The sequence below is a fragment of the Stegodyphus dumicola genome, chromosome 1 (genome assembly GCF_044657685.1).
Source record: "Stegodyphus dumicola isolate Sdum_Otavi_A_Nest chromosome 1, ASM4465768v1".
NCBI classification, from domain to species: domain Eukaryota; kingdom Metazoa; phylum Arthropoda; class Arachnida; order Araneae; family Eresidae; genus Stegodyphus; species Stegodyphus dumicola.
Window position 1 is genome coordinate 146,574,125 of NC_140768.1, and position 15,990 is coordinate 146,590,114.

The 15,990-nt window shown below is 32.2% G+C and overlaps 1 protein-coding gene across 1 annotated transcript in view; it reads left to right on the forward strand.

Moving 5' to 3' along the window:
- Positions 1-15,990, forward strand: part of ATP8A (ATPase phospholipid transporting 8A1) — a 242,488-nt gene that overhangs the window by 10,311 nt on the left and 216,187 nt on the right. The window contains exons 2-5 of the mRNA XM_085821693.1: positions 335-449; positions 4,040-4,139; positions 4,985-5,083; positions 15,263-15,308. Coding sequence (XP_085677819.1) covers positions 335-449; positions 4,040-4,139; positions 4,985-5,083; positions 15,263-15,308 — 360 coding nt within the window. The remainder of the gene's footprint in view (positions 1-334; positions 450-4,039; positions 4,140-4,984; positions 5,084-15,262; positions 15,309-15,990) is intronic.

The following is a 15,990-nucleotide window of genomic DNA, read 5'->3' on the forward strand; positions in this document are numbered from 1 at the left end:
CATGTATGCTTTACGCATACGCGCATTGAAAGAAATGTTTAATAAAGTAAACAAATAAATATTAAGCTTTTTTTTGTAAATTTTGATACCCTTTAGATCGTAATTGCTCTTTATTTCATAAATTTCAGTTTCATATTTTTAATTTTATAATTTCTGCATGCCATCTTACCAGATTTAAACTGATGATCTATAATCGGGAAAAACTGATAATCCGGACTCGCCGAAGTCCCGACGAGTCCGGATTAAAGATGTTTGACTGTATATAAATATATATTTGGCTTTAATGAAGTACATGTGTTGTTCAGTTTTCCGATAACATGTTTTAATTTTGTAGATGACGATGATGATGACCAGACGTCTGGAGTTACTGAGTTACCTGATATTACGGAGCATAGAGTGATATATTTAAATTCCTTGCAAAAATTGAAGTTCTGTAACAATAGGATAAGGTAAAATGAATGATTTTTAATATATTTTCGTAAAGATAAGGTAAAATACATGATTCTTAATGCATTTAATTTCATTCTCTGCCAGCAGGATAATAAATAATTGGTATGAAATTAATTTTATCCTTTTTTTATATATACAAAAATAAAAATATAAAGCCTTCAAAAATAAATGCATAAAACCAGCCAGGCAGAAATAAATATGTAAAGAAGTGTGTATATGATATTTGTTTGAAATGGATTATTTCCTTCAAGATGACAGATGTAGTAGCTTTCAAGATATGAGCATTAATTATTACAAGATATGTACATTGAATTATTTTGAATGTAATAGTTCAGTCCTGATTTTACATTATGCTGATTTAGATGAGCACGTAGGGATGCCAAGATTTGGAAAGGCATTTGTGTTTGTTATAAATAAATAAAAATCAAAGTGTTAAATAATTTTGTTTCTTAAACTGTAGCTCAGTATACTTTGGTTTTATATAAAATCAGGTAGCTGTGTAAGAAGTTAACAAAACTATGGATACAGGTAGTATAATTGATTAAAAATTTTAATGTAGTATTAGTTTTCAATTTTTGATACTGTGTTGAATTTGCTGAAAAAGTCAAATGGATGTTTGAGATGACTAGTTTTTACTATTAGGCTAAAAACTTTTATTTGTTTATTTATTTATGTTTTATAAAACTTTTATTTGTTTATTAATGTTTATTTATGTATGTAAGAACATTAGCTGCAGTAAACAAGAAGAATGAATGGGAAATCTTGGTTTAAAAAATTATAATTACTTCTGAACTGCTTTAAAGTGCTTTATATTAAAAATTAATTCAAAACTTCACCAATACCTCCTAAGTTAATTTTTTTATTTGAGATGTTATCATATTTTTCCTGTACAGTTATTTGGAGTAATCATTAGGCATCGTGATTCAGAAGTATTACTAAAAAATCTACATGTATTGCTAAACTACATGTAGGTCAGGAACATGATAATAAGCAAGAATTATGTAGAAACGTACAGTCGCAAACTCAATTTAGGCGCGCTACATGCCCACAGAGGCAGAGACTGAAAGATACGAGACAGGTCACAAATAATGATAATTTGTTACACAAAGACAAATTTATACAACATTTTAGTGTACAAGAAAGTTTTAAAACAGGTGTTCAAAGTTGTGGCCTGCAACTATAATACACATCTTGCAAAGATGGCACAGCATTCAATGAACTTTTGTAAAAATTCCCCGTGAATTGGCAATAATCCCACTTGCAGCAATGATTCATGCTATCAAATCCTTTTCCGATTCCACAGGGGTTTCATATGCTCATAACACCAAATTAAAAATTCCACGGGATAGGTGTGGTGAATGAGGTGGCCATGGGATGGGTCCAATGTAGCCAATCCATCGACTTAGAAATGCAACATCCAGATATTGGCGGGTAATGGGGGAATAATACACTGGGGCTTAATCATTTTGAAACCACATTTATTGCTGCACGTGGAGTGGTATGTCGCTCAGCAGTTTTGGCAGGACTTAATCAAAAAGATGGAACGAGTTTCTCCATCTAGTGTTGATGGAAGCAAGTAGGGACCAATCATTCTGTCACCAAGCAAATGTGCCCAGATATTGATACTGTTGCGATGCTGAGCAGCATGGGCAGTGTGGCTCTTGGATTTTCATTATGCCTACTGCAGATTGCTTCATCAACATTGCTTCATCAGTAAAGTTGGGGACTGCTGCAATCTGTTGTATAAACCGATGTGCATTGTCCACATGCTACTCGTAATCATCAGTGGAGAGAGCCTGCACACATTGCATGTGGTATGGATATGACTCAACCTCATGTAAGATATGCCAGATGCTGGTTTGAGACACTCATATTATATGTGCTGTATACTTCTAGTACTTGTCCCTGGGTCGTTTTCGATGTCTGATAGCATAGATTCTTTCAAGCTATGTGTTTGCATTGTTCTATCAACACCAATGTCATTCATTTCTGTTTCGAAATGTCCAGTTTCACTGAAATGATTATGTAGACATCCAAACATAGTATGACCAGGGATACATCTGTTGGAAAACCAAAAATGTTACAGTTCTCTAGCGGCAGCTCCATTGCATTTTTACGCTCATACACCCAAAATACACTTCATCCTAGCTAGGTTTCTTCATGACTTCTAGCATCTTCTTGTGTGTCTGAGTTTTGCATGCCATCATATGTTTCTATACGATTCTTGCCTGTTATCGTGTTCCTGACCTAAGCGCAAATTTTTGAAGAACAGTACTGAATCACCCTGTATACAAAAATATTAACAGTGAATAATTAGTTTTAAATATTCAAAATGATACTTTGTTTTAAAAATATCAACATGTGTAGTGTATAATAATGTGCAGGAACCCATAATTATTTTTTCTTAAGTTTATCACATATTCGTATGCTGACCTTTAATTCCTTGAAATTGTTTTAGTGTGCTTGTTGGTTGCAGATAAAAGTGTTCTCTTCTGAGAACCATTTAAAAAATTTTTGGCTGTTGGCTTGATATACGTTGTTAGTATTCATACAAAGTGGATAAATGACGGTGAAACCAGCAGTCGACACCAACTGTGGTAGAACAGACTATGAAAGTTGCTGCACTTTTGCAATTATCTGAACATAATTATAGATCAATTGCATCCTACATGACACCTACTGGCAATGGAATCTTCCAGCTTCCCCATGTCACAAGGCTCTAATTGTGTTGGAATGGTTCAAGGAACATAAGGATGAATCACAATGTCCTAACCACCTAACTCGCCAGATCTTAACCCAATAGAGCACATTTGGGATGTCATGGAGTGGCAGCTCGGAGCTCAAACACTACCATGTCGGAATATCTCGATTTTGTGTGACCGCTGTTTAGACATTAGATACATCTGCCTCCAGCCGTCTAGCAAGAACTTGGCATCCATGCCAAGGCGAGTTGCTGTTTTTCAGGCCAAAGGTTGCACAACATGTTATTGAGTAGGTGGTTATAATGTTTTGGCTCTTCATTGTAAGAAGATGCCTCTTAATTTTTGGTTGCATCATGGATTTAAATATTGAAAGCTGTGTATTAAATGTAGCTTTAGTATTTCTTAAATGTGTTCATTAATATATTATTGTCTCTTTATTGTGGTTTCTTCTTTTGTGTGTCTCTTTATTGTGTTATTCTGTGTCTGTTAGTATTATAAGATTTATTTAAGATTTTAATGTGTTAAAGAAATATGCCTTAAATTTTCTCATCAGAAAATGTTAAATTATGTTTGCTCATGAATCAAATGAAAAGTTCTGTAATTAAAGATGTATTTTATGATTAGAAAATAGTATCTGCCATTTGTGATTATTGTAGGAAAGTATATTTTGTAAACTAATTATAATTGTTACATTCTCAGTAAATATGATTTTCCATGTAATTAATTTGCTGGGAGGTAATCAGAGTGTAATTGGTATGAAAAAATATTTTGTTGTTATAAAGTATCTGAAACTTGCAGGTTCTTCATAAATATTTAATATATCATCACATATTTTATAATTGAACGCTAGTGTTTTTTATCCTACTAATTTTATACTTTATTTTCAGCACAGCAAAATATAATGTTATTTCTTTTTTGCCAAAGTTCCTGTTTGAGCAGTTTAGACGTTATTCAAATATATTTTTCTTATTTATTGCTTTGCTGCAGGTGAGAAATATTTCTATATTTTTAAATGTTATATCTGAATTATCGGGCAAATTTCTTTATATTTCTGTTACTAATATAAGATGATATTTAGCTTAAGAATGATTTGAAAATATTATGCATTTACATATTTGCCACTTATCAGACAGGAGTAAATGATTTATTTTCATATCTGTACGTTTACCATAAAGAGATCAAAATTCACCAGTTTAGTAATCCTTTCTAAAACATAATGTGTAAAACAGCTTAAAATGTAGAATTGTAGAGTAATAGATTGGAATGATTATTTATATAGTCTGCTTCATTATTGGAGAAACATTAAAACAAAAGATGATGATAGATAATGGATTGTTGGAATAAAAAGTTGCTCATTGTATTATTTTACTTTTATTTACTATTTATTTAATCTTAGATTGTATTTTTTGTATTACTTTCGTAAATTGTTTCTATCTTTGTCACAAGTTTTGATTGGGGTATTCTTGCAAATGGTCTCTATCAATGTATTTGAGATACTTTTGTAAAGACAGCAATCTTCTTGAAGGATTAATCATTACTGTTAACATTTACCTCTCAATGACACGTAAATGTGTGTTATTTTAGAAATGGTGGATATATTAAGTGTTTGTGAAATATATTAAAATAACCTAATCAGTTAATCTCTACTTCAGCATAATAAAATTTGGCGTTGTTTAGATGCAAAATTTATTTGTTGTGAATTTTAAAATATGGTACAATTGTGAGTAACCTTGTATTAAAATATATTTAGACTGTTTTGTATACTAATCTCTTTTTGATTGCTCAACAGAGTTCATATGCCTGACCCGAATTCTTATAATTTTTCATTTCAGCAAATACCCAATGTGTCTCCAACTGGTCGTTACACAACAGCCGTTCCTTTGATTTTTATACTAAGTATATCAGCTATAAAAGAAATTGCTGAAGATATCGTAAGTATGCTTTTATATTTAACTTGAAAATTATATTACATAATAACTGCATTCATGGAAACATTTGTGTTTTATGAGAGTTATTTGTTTTAAAGCTAAATAAATAGTTGTAAACTTAGTGCAATTTGTCCAATTGAAAAACAGACATGTAAAAATGCATCAAAATATTTGGTGTAAAAATATTATATATATCAGCAAAAATACTTTTTAAAATGCTCTTAAGAAGAAGAAGAAATTAGATAAATTAATAAATACACTTTTTACAGAAATCTTAACCAGTATAGTTTTCCTTGAATTAGATCCCTTCATCAAATCCACCTTTACATTCTGTGCATGTGCTAGATCAAGGATGTCAAACTCGCGGCCCACAACAAATATTTTTGAGGCCCGGCCAATATATCGGCAAATAAAAATATATAATAATAAAATAACATATCGACGAAAAAAAAATGAAATGTTTACTGCTAAGTAATTAACGATAATTTATTCAGTGTTGTTAGATTACTCACAGCGAGCTGACACACACACACTACTTAAATTACAAATGCGTGTGAGTAGCTTGCGTTCAGCTACCTTCGGATTTTGGGGGACACGTGCACTCAGAACTTGTACGCATCCCCCCGATAGCCGAATGTGGCCGAACTCATGGTCTCAGTTTTCCAATCATAGTTTTGTACGATATATTGGTGCATGCATGTGCATGCGCTTTGCTTTATTATTAATTATTACTTAATTCATATTGTTATGGATTTCATAGTTATTTATTTATTTAGTTTTTTTTTTTTTTATTATTTAGAATTGTAATTAGATTTGTTTCATGTTGCCTTAGCAACGCAGACGATTTTTGAAAAGACAGCTGCATTGGAAGGTTAAAAATAGAACAGCGCGTGCATTTAATACCTAATAAATAAATATCTCGTAATTGCTGTTGCCATCCACAAAAATCCAGATATTTATAGATGTTTCCAGTATATTTGAGAAATTAATTATAAAGCTTATAAAAGCCGAGAATAAACAACTCATCTCAGTAGTAGCTGTAGTTCTAGCGAACTGTTTGTTTACTTAATGCTGTGATTGATTTGTAGCAATTTTGCTGTGAGATAGAATTAGTTTCTCTGTTTTGAATTGATTTTTGCTAAACGTTTGACATTTTGTGATATTGTTAGAATATTTTTGAAGAAATATTTCAGCATTTTGATTTATCTCTTGTGGAAAGAATAAATTTAATTTTTTAACGTTAACCGTGTTTATTGCAGCCCTTTGTATTCAGAATGTCTATATCAAAACCAAGTGGTAGTAAAATTAAACGAAAAATTGCTGACGAACGTAGAATATTCCAAGTAAAATGGGAATTAGAATATTTTTGCTGTGAAATAAAAGATAAAATAATCTGCTTGATATGTAATAATACTATTAATGTACCAAAGTTATATAATATTACGTCATTACGAACAACACAAATCGAAATATAACAATTACGAAGGATTAATGAGAGAAGAAAAGTTGAAAGAGCTCAAGTTAGGAGTGAAAAAGCAACAGTCCATGTTTAGTAAAGTATTGCAAGAAAGTGAAGCGGCAGTACATGCAAGCTACGTCTTATCCGAGTTGATAGCTAAACATTTGAAGCCTTTTACTGACGGTGATTTCATCAAGGAATGCCTAATGAAAGCTGGAGAAGTTGTTTGTCCTGGAAATGTGAAGGCTTTTCAATCAATTTCATTGTCTCAAAATACAGTTGCGGAAAGAGTTACTGAATTAGCCGCGAATTTAAGTGATCAGATCAAAGCAAAATCATCTAGTTTCGAAAGTTTCTCCATTGCCTATGACGAGAGCACGGACATTAGTGGCAAAGCTCAATTAGCAGTGTTTCTTCGTTCTTGTGACAAGAAGTTTAACATTTTTGAGAACTACTGGAACTATTACCGATGCCTGGTACTACCACAGGAGAAGATATATTTACTTGTGTTTTTGGACTTCTGCAGAAATACAATCTACCTTTGGCAAAATTAAATTCTGTAGCTACAGATGGCTCTCCATCAATGACCGGGAAAAACAAGGGCTTCGTAGTGTTACTAAGAAAAAAACTTAGTAAAATTCACGGTTCAAACATTCATCATATGCATTGTATTATACATCAAGAAGTTCTATGCACGAAAGTAATAAATATGGGGAATGTTTTGTCATGTATAAAAAAAGTTATAAATTTTATAAGATCTCGAGGTTTAAATCAGCGTCAATTCACTGCTTTCTTAAGTGAGTTAGATAGTGAATATTCGGGTTTGTCCTACTATACCGAGGTACGTTGGTTATCTTGCTCCAAGATTCTCAAACAATTCTGGGATTTGAAAGAAGAAATATGTCAGTTTTTAAAAACGAAAAATCAAGACGTAAGTTTGTTTTACGATCCAATATGGTTACAAGATTTATCTTTCTTGTTTGATACAACCAAACACTTAACCGATTTAAATTTATCGTTACAAGGAAACGATCATATCATTACGAACATGTTTGACATAATTAAAGCATTCAAATGTCGACTAGTTCTTTGGGAAAAACAACTTAAAAATGAAGATTTGATGCACTTCCCGACGTGCAGCATGAAGAAATCAAGTTTAGATGATACTTCTTCGTATCAAAAATACGCAGAAAAAATTGCAAATTTAACAACTGAATTTGAAACGAGGTTTAACGATTTTAGTTCCCTCAAAGACAATTTTTTTTTTTGTTTTCTTCGATTTTCTCAATAAGTATTGACTCAGTACGCAGCCATATGCAAATGGAGGATATCGAGATTCAATGCAACTCAAATTTGAAAGCAAAATTCATTGAAGTGGGCGTGCCTGAATTTTACAAATATTTACCAGCCATGTTTGAAAATACTCGAAAATTCGCATATGAAATTATTTCCATGTTTGGTAGCACTTATCGGTGCGAGCAGTTATTTTCAGTCATGAAAGGTAATAAGTCTCCTATTAGAAACCGTATTAATGATGCTCACCTTGGGTCAGCGTTGAAAGTTATCACTGCAAACAAAATTTCTCCCGAAATAGGAAAGATAATAGCAGAAAAGAGATGTCGAGTATCAGGATGTAAACATTAAATTTTTCTTGTTGTTTTCTATATAAATATATATATATATGTTTATTATTGTATTATTCGAAATAAATCTACGTTTCTATGAATATTGATTTTTTTTTTTGCGGCCCGCCTAAAGTTAAACCTTGTTTGTTTGGCCCAAGTGTACCTATGAGTTTGACATCCCTGTGCTAGATCAATAACATTATTAACTGCTTACGAGAATTGTGAGAATTGAAATTTTGGTTTTATTGAAAGAAAATCTGTGTGTTTGTACAATATTTACCATGTTTTTATTTTTAATGCCTGATTAATCTCTGTAAGAGGCATTTTCAAGAATTTATCCCTATTCTCTGGACAAGTTTGCATTCCTTCTGTGGAATATAAACAAACCAGCTGTAAGGTGCATTTCATTTGAAACTTAATGTCCTGAAAGCTGTGAATAAATTTATTTGTTATACATATTAGCCATACGAATTTCAGTACTAAAAGACAATGGAATATTGTCACAAAAGCAGTGATTTATCTAAAACGAAAAATTTGTAAGTTCATGATCTGTGTACTGTAGAAAAAGTCCAGTAGAAAATGTAGAAAAATAACTTCAGTAATGAAAACAAATTAGCCTCTAATCAAAATATGTTATAAATACAGTGTACTTTTGTAATATATATATTTATATCAGAAGAAATTTACCATGCTAAATTTTTTTTAAATCGATTTTTTTTAACACATCCAAAAATAAACATGGATAACAGGCATTTACAGATTAAGTGATATCAAAATTAATGAAATTTTAATGTATTCACAGATGATTGAGTTCCAGGTATAGATTTGTGCAATATAGACTTATTATCTTTCTCACTTTTTTTTTTTTTTTTTTTTTTTTTAAGCAAAAGTATCATTTAGAGATTGCATAAATTTAAAATTTAGATTATGGAGAGAAGTCAATTCATGCTAAAAGATAGATATCAGAAATATCCCATATTGACAAAACTGAATATGTTTTAATTTGATTCTGTATATTAGAAGTGTAAAGTTCGTTTAATTCTGTCAGTCATTTTTTTTTCCTCTTGCTGATAAGTTATTAAATGGGTGAAAGAAAAACTGAAAAATAGAAAGCAAAAATATCCAGTATTAAAAAAAAAACAGATTAAAAAATCTGTTTTAATTTGCTTCCTTGTACCTGTTCATTTCATGAAAGTTCATTTAATTAAATGAATGATATAATGACAGAATGTAGAATATCCTTAAATGGTGGTAGCCTAGATATTGCATTGACTGTGAAATGTTATATATTCTCTGATACTTGCCAAATCAACGAATCTCCTTCTAGCAGTTCCTTATCTCTAACGTCTGTTAATATGCTTAACCTCTAATCTAATATTTAAATGGTTAAAGTGAAAAGCCAAAATGTCGACGTGCTTACTGAACTTTCAAGTACTAGCAACGAAAAACATTAGCACAGCTGTTTTCCAAAAATGAAACACCCAACAAAAAGAAAAGCTAAACATAGCAGTTATTTTTTTCAAATATTCAGAAACCAGAAAGGCAGGCAGCTGTATGAAATGAAGTTGAATATAAATTAATTTTGGTACTTCTTTGTAGAGTGGCTCCTAATAATGTGTGGTGATTTTAGATTTGTGCCAATATCTCAGCTATAATTTTGCCAGGCTCATGAATTGTGAATGTAAAAATAAGCACCACAAAATATAATTATAACAATAATACTCACTTACTGTTTCTAAGAATATTTTTAAGAATCTTTATTATTGTTATTTTATCACTTGTCTGATGTTTAGTAAGCCCAAGCCCACAATATTCCTCATGGCTAGGTGTGCAAAATTACGCCTATCACTGGCAACAGCCTTGAGCACTATATGAACCATACAGGTGACAGTACGACTTGGTTCAGTTCCACCCCAATTTTGATGGAGAGCACCTTGGGGGGATTAGGCCCAAGGGACTGCCACCTCTCTTTCTCTACCACCAACCACTTGAGAGGACTTTTGGCTCACCGCATATATTTCCCCCATGCCGCACAGACACTATACATTTACAAACATCCATTCTTTCTCCAAGATTCGAACCTGAGTCTTTCGGCATGGCAGTTAGCAACGCTAACCACTATACTGTTGGGTGGCATTTTATCACATGTAATTGTTCCATTCATCACTTTCACACATGTTAAGCTATTTGTTATACCATTTCATGGGACATCAACTTCTCTGCCAAATAGTACATAAATCTAATAGCAGTGACTAATGATCTTCTAGAGCCACTGAACCAATTTCTAACATGGAGGCCCTTCTTTTTGCAACTTTTTTAACTTTGCACCCTGAAATGGTTTTATTGTTAGCATAAAGTTTCATATTGTGGCGTTTTTTGCATACTTTTTTTGTCAGGTTAATGACCTCTTTTTTGAAAAAATGATATGGTATGCACCTGATTATGTGGTAAATTAAAGATTGTTAATGTTATATTCATACAAAAAAGCTATGAATATATTTTAAAATAAATAATGTTATGCTCATTTGGAAACCTTATCAAAAATGAATAATATAAGAACACACAGTGAGAGCAAATATGCATCACGGTGCTAATATAGGATTACATAGCAAGGATTAAGAACATGCCACTGGTGCTAATATATGATCATGTGGCAAGGTATAAAAACACGCAGCCAGATTTTAACGAGATATCTCGGTTGATTGGTGATTCAATCTCGCGAGCAGCTATAACAAACAAGTACCGTAATTTCCGGAAGAAAGGCCGCATCAGCGTAAACGCCGCACTCGAGAAAGATGGCGGGAAAAAAACTAAAATTACACAGAAACGCCGCAATAGATTAAATTGCGCGTGACATCGTTGTGGGCCGTATAGATGCAAAAACTCAACCTAAGTCCTGATATATGACATACCAGTTAAGAAAAATGCATGAAATGAAACCATAACTCAAAAATAAATTAAAGGTGAGAAATGCATAGCTTCTGTGCCGTTTAGAGACATTTTCAAAAATTTTCCGCTCCCTTCTTTTTTAAAAACTATCCAACAAGTACTTGTACCCAAACTGATGGGATCTGTATTTGAAAAATCCATTCATGCTGAAGGGGAAATACGTCAGAGTTCGTTTTTGCAAGGCAGGTGGAGTCGTGTCCGCCTTTGAAAAAAATTGCAGAAAAGGGGTGGGGAGAGGATGGGTCCTGGAAGATTCATCGGATCACAGAGGAGAGAGACTATTCAAACTGATGAGAATGTTAATTTGAAAGGGGGAAGAATGTTATTGTTCTGAGATCTCGTTTAGGGTGAATAAGGCATGTAGGTCCATTCAAGGGAAAGAATGTAAACAAAATGACGTTCGCAAAAAGCAACTGAGTGGTCTTTTGTGTGGGAACAGCACCAGTCTATGCACAATAACAAGGCCATCCAAACTATGTACAATGACCATCATAGGAAATATTTTATTTTCAGTGCACCTAAACGCCGCATGGGTAGAAATGCCGCACCCGCTGAAAATTTAAGTTTTAAACACGTAAATGCCGCGGCGTTTCTTCCGGAAATTACGGTACCTTAATTTTTTAAAAATCATTGCTTATTTAATGAAACAGTGTAATTACACAATATTGTATCTAATAATTATTTGAAATTGTAACATATTTTCACTCCATGGTTAGTTTTCAGGAATTTTTAACAAGGTTATCCTGTATATCATCTCTGTGTAGTGTAAGCTCTGCGATGCATCCACTGGCTGTCTTGATATCATACTCTTACTGGTATTATGTAACATATGGTTCTATCATTTCAACTTTTCTGTCTGTGATTGGTTGGATGAGGACTACTCATATTGCTGAATTGGATGTCAGTATTTTGTTGTATGTGTCCATCATTATCATAGATCTGACACCTTTTGATTTCATTCTATGAGGTTATTTCAAGGAATTCATGTATCGAATCTTATATTACTGATTGTCAGATGAGGTTGAAATTTAGTGGACCTCCAGTTTTTAACCATAGTTGATGTGGGTTTAGTCCAACTGCAGAAAGAGACTTTATTTCTTGTCTTCATGCTGAACTCAATTTGTGAACTTCTTGTGACAGGATCTTGTTTTATCAATCATACCGTGGCATATGAGAGCATGACTTCATACGTTCAGTGGCCGTTTTCAGCATGCTGTGTAAATATAAAGTAGGATTAGGGACGATGCTAGACTTTTTGCTGCCCATTGCAAGCTCTGCAGTTCCCAAATCCTACCACTAGATGTCTTCCCAAGATCGGAAAATTTTCCCACCCGATTTACTTGCACTGGTTTTGGTGCCGCCTCTTTGTTGATGTGTGTACCAGTATTCATGTTTTGCTGCTCTGCTCGGTATGGTGTTTAGTGTTCCTAGCTGAAATATAGTTGGACCTGGCCTCAAATTCTATGAAAGCATGGATGTTTGTTGTTGTCTGTATCTTGCTGATGTAATATTGGTTATCTCTATTATTCATTTTGGGCAGTTTTCTCTGTAAAGTGGAAGGTTTACTAATCAACGAGACATGAACATGTCTGATGAATGCTTAATAAGCAGGGAATGCCAAATCTGAAAATGTAAAAGGGATGTAAAATCTGAAAGCTTTCAAATTTTTTTTTTAAATAAAGCTTATTTTCTGAATACTGGATGAGATATACTTTCTGTTTTGTATTTTTTAGAAAACTATAGATTGTATTATAATTATTGGATTATTTTCGGGTACTCCAAGGAAGGAATCTTACTGTGCCCATTTTGTGCAATTTTGATGGAATATGTTGCATACCATATTACAGCAAATCTGAAGAATGGAGAAAAATGATTATACTGTTTAACCCCTTGGGTATGGATTTATTTGAGAAAATATTTGCATGTAGAATGAATATAATTTTTGGTTGCGATTCATCAGTAGCTACTTCACTACCAGGAGTATAAAGGTAACAAAATTTATTATTTAAGTAATCCACTATATTTCTAATCTTTCTTATTCTGTCATCTTTATTTTCCTTTTCATTATCCGTAAAATGTGGAAAGCTTGAAATATCAAAACACCTATCGCGTGCCATAGTGCTAGCAAAAGTTGGAGTACTTATTGCATGTCTTTTTGACCAATACATATGCATTTTTGGCTTCTTCATTTGCGACATCAAGATGTAATCATATGCATCTTTATGTCAATCATATACATCTTGATGTTGATCAAGATCATAATGCAATATAAGCTTTCATCAGAACTTACAGGAAACCACCTTTGGTGGTTTTTTTTTTTTTTTTTTTTTTTTTTTGTTGTTTTGTTACACAACCTTCTTTTTCTATCCCATGTCGGGCATATCTATTCGTCTCTTCTTCTATAGTGTCCCAAAAATCTTCATTCAAGACTTTTTTCAAAACATCTAAAGGCGTAGGATTACAACGTAGTCTATGCAGGCTCAAAGGATTAATTCCAGATATTTCAGAAAAACTTTTTATATCGGCTACATTTTCTTCTTCTTCCTAAATCCATTCCTCTGATACTGGTTCACGAGAAGATTCACTATCACTGCTCGATAGACATCTTGTGCGTCTTCGAAACCTTGGTTTTATATTACAATTGTCATCATTTTCTGGTTCTCGAAAAGATTCACTATCACTGCTCAACAGACGTCTTGTGCATCTTCGAAACCTTGGTTTCATATTACAATTGTCATCATTTTCTGGTTCAATATCGTCTTCATCACCTTTGCTTTGTATTTCATTGTAATTGTCAATTTCGGAATCACTAAACAATTCTTCTTTAGATTTCTCAAAGTCACTTTCGCTATCACTATCATAAAATATATTCCTTGTTTTTGACATAGTGGGCAGTGTATCGCGAATAATGTTCACCTAAATACTGTAATTGCCTCTTCTATTATGACTGATACAAGCTACAATGAAATGAACAGAATTGTGTTTAACCTCAAATAACGTAGACACGTCATCCGCTCCTAGGGAAAACAAGTGAATGACGTCTCTCAGACGTCAAATGTACCCAAGAGTTTAATTTTTAGTTTGACATCTGAGACACGTCATCCGCTCCTAGGGGAAAAAGTGAATGACGTTTCTCAGACGTCAAATGTACCCAAGGGGTTAAGAGGGTTAATCACTTTAGCGTTTTTTCTGAGACAGTCTCATCGATTTGAAAAGTGTTGTCAGTAGTTTTAGTTTTGAACTGAATTTGAATACTAATACAACATATATATACACTTATTTTACACAATTATTTGGGTATTTAAGATGGCCATTGATTTTTTTATATTATTTGATTCATAAAAATTGTTCAAAGGTACTGATGATGCTTTTCAGATCGACGAGTCTGTCTCAGGAAAAACATATAAGTGGTTAATTTATCTTATATGCCTCCTAGCCAATTTCTAGAGTATTGCCATTCAAAATGGCATATTTGATTTAGCGATAAATATCATATTTTTATTTAGGTATTTATTTTTTCTTAAGAAATGCTGATTTAAGAGTAGTAAATACACTTCTGATTGATTTAAATCTTTATTTTTTTAATGATATATCTAATTGTTGTAGTTTAAATTTAGCATATAAGGTGTCTACCTATAATTTTTATGAACATTAAAGGCATTAATGTAATTTATAAGATACATGATACAATGTATTATGTTCCTAAGTACAGTTAAGGAGGCAGTGTTATCGTAAGGGATATGTTAATACTTTCTCCATATGTAATGGCATTATCAGTAATTATAAATGTGCTACATACAAATTTCATTCGTAGTCTATCACTAATAATGATAAGTTTTGCTGGTTAATTCAACTTAAACTACACTGATTTTTAAAAATCTGTATTGATAGTTAAAAATACAGATATTTTATACATTTTACTGAAGTGTAGTATATGGACATTGATACTGTATTTAAAATTCAAACTGTGCTCAGTTACTATTGACCTGTAATGGTTCGTAAATTTAAAAGTATTATAAGTTGAGAAAAATAATAAGCATTTTCCTTTTCTGTGTGTGCATTATACATCAAATAAAATATACTTTAAAAAATTTCTTTCCTTTTTTTTCTTCCTTGTTATTCTTTAATTTTTTTTCCTGTAATGTTTAGAAACGTCATCGTGCTGATGATTCTGTGAATAATGCAAAAGTTTTAGGTAAGTGTTATTATTTTTAAATGTTATTTTTTTTAAAGCACATAGGAATTAAATCTGCTTATTCCTATTTTTGAATTATTTTCAAGTATTTTTTAGTAATTGTAAATTTTATATTAAAAATGCATAAAATAATAAAGTTATTGTTGGCTTAATAATTAAATTATTGTTAAGCTTTATGTGAGGTTATTTTATGCATATCAAAAAATTTAGAATTTTCAATAATATTTAGCTAAATTAAGGTAATATAATAAAATTCATGATTAACCACTTGTCTGATTATCCCGAGTTATCTCGGGTTCGTATATATTGCAGTTAATTATTATCCCGTGAAAACTCGGGCGAAGCAGAATTTGTTAGTACAATTTATTTTATCATGGATTTTCTCGGCCTGGAGGAAATGAAAGGAAATATTCAGCTTTGATTGGCAGTTTGCCAAATTTTGTTGGTTGCAGGGTTCTTTTGGAGGGACTGCTCTTGTATTTTCCTATTGCATAATATACATCGGCTAGTGGATTAGTAATGTACAAAGAAGGATACATGCATTGAAAAAAATAAAATAATGGCGATGATTCAAGATAGCAAAAGTGATGATTTTTCAGATATTGATTATGAAAAGGTGGGGGGGGGAAACAAATCCAACGAGACAGTTTACTCTGTGCTCCCATGAAAGATATTCCAGCGG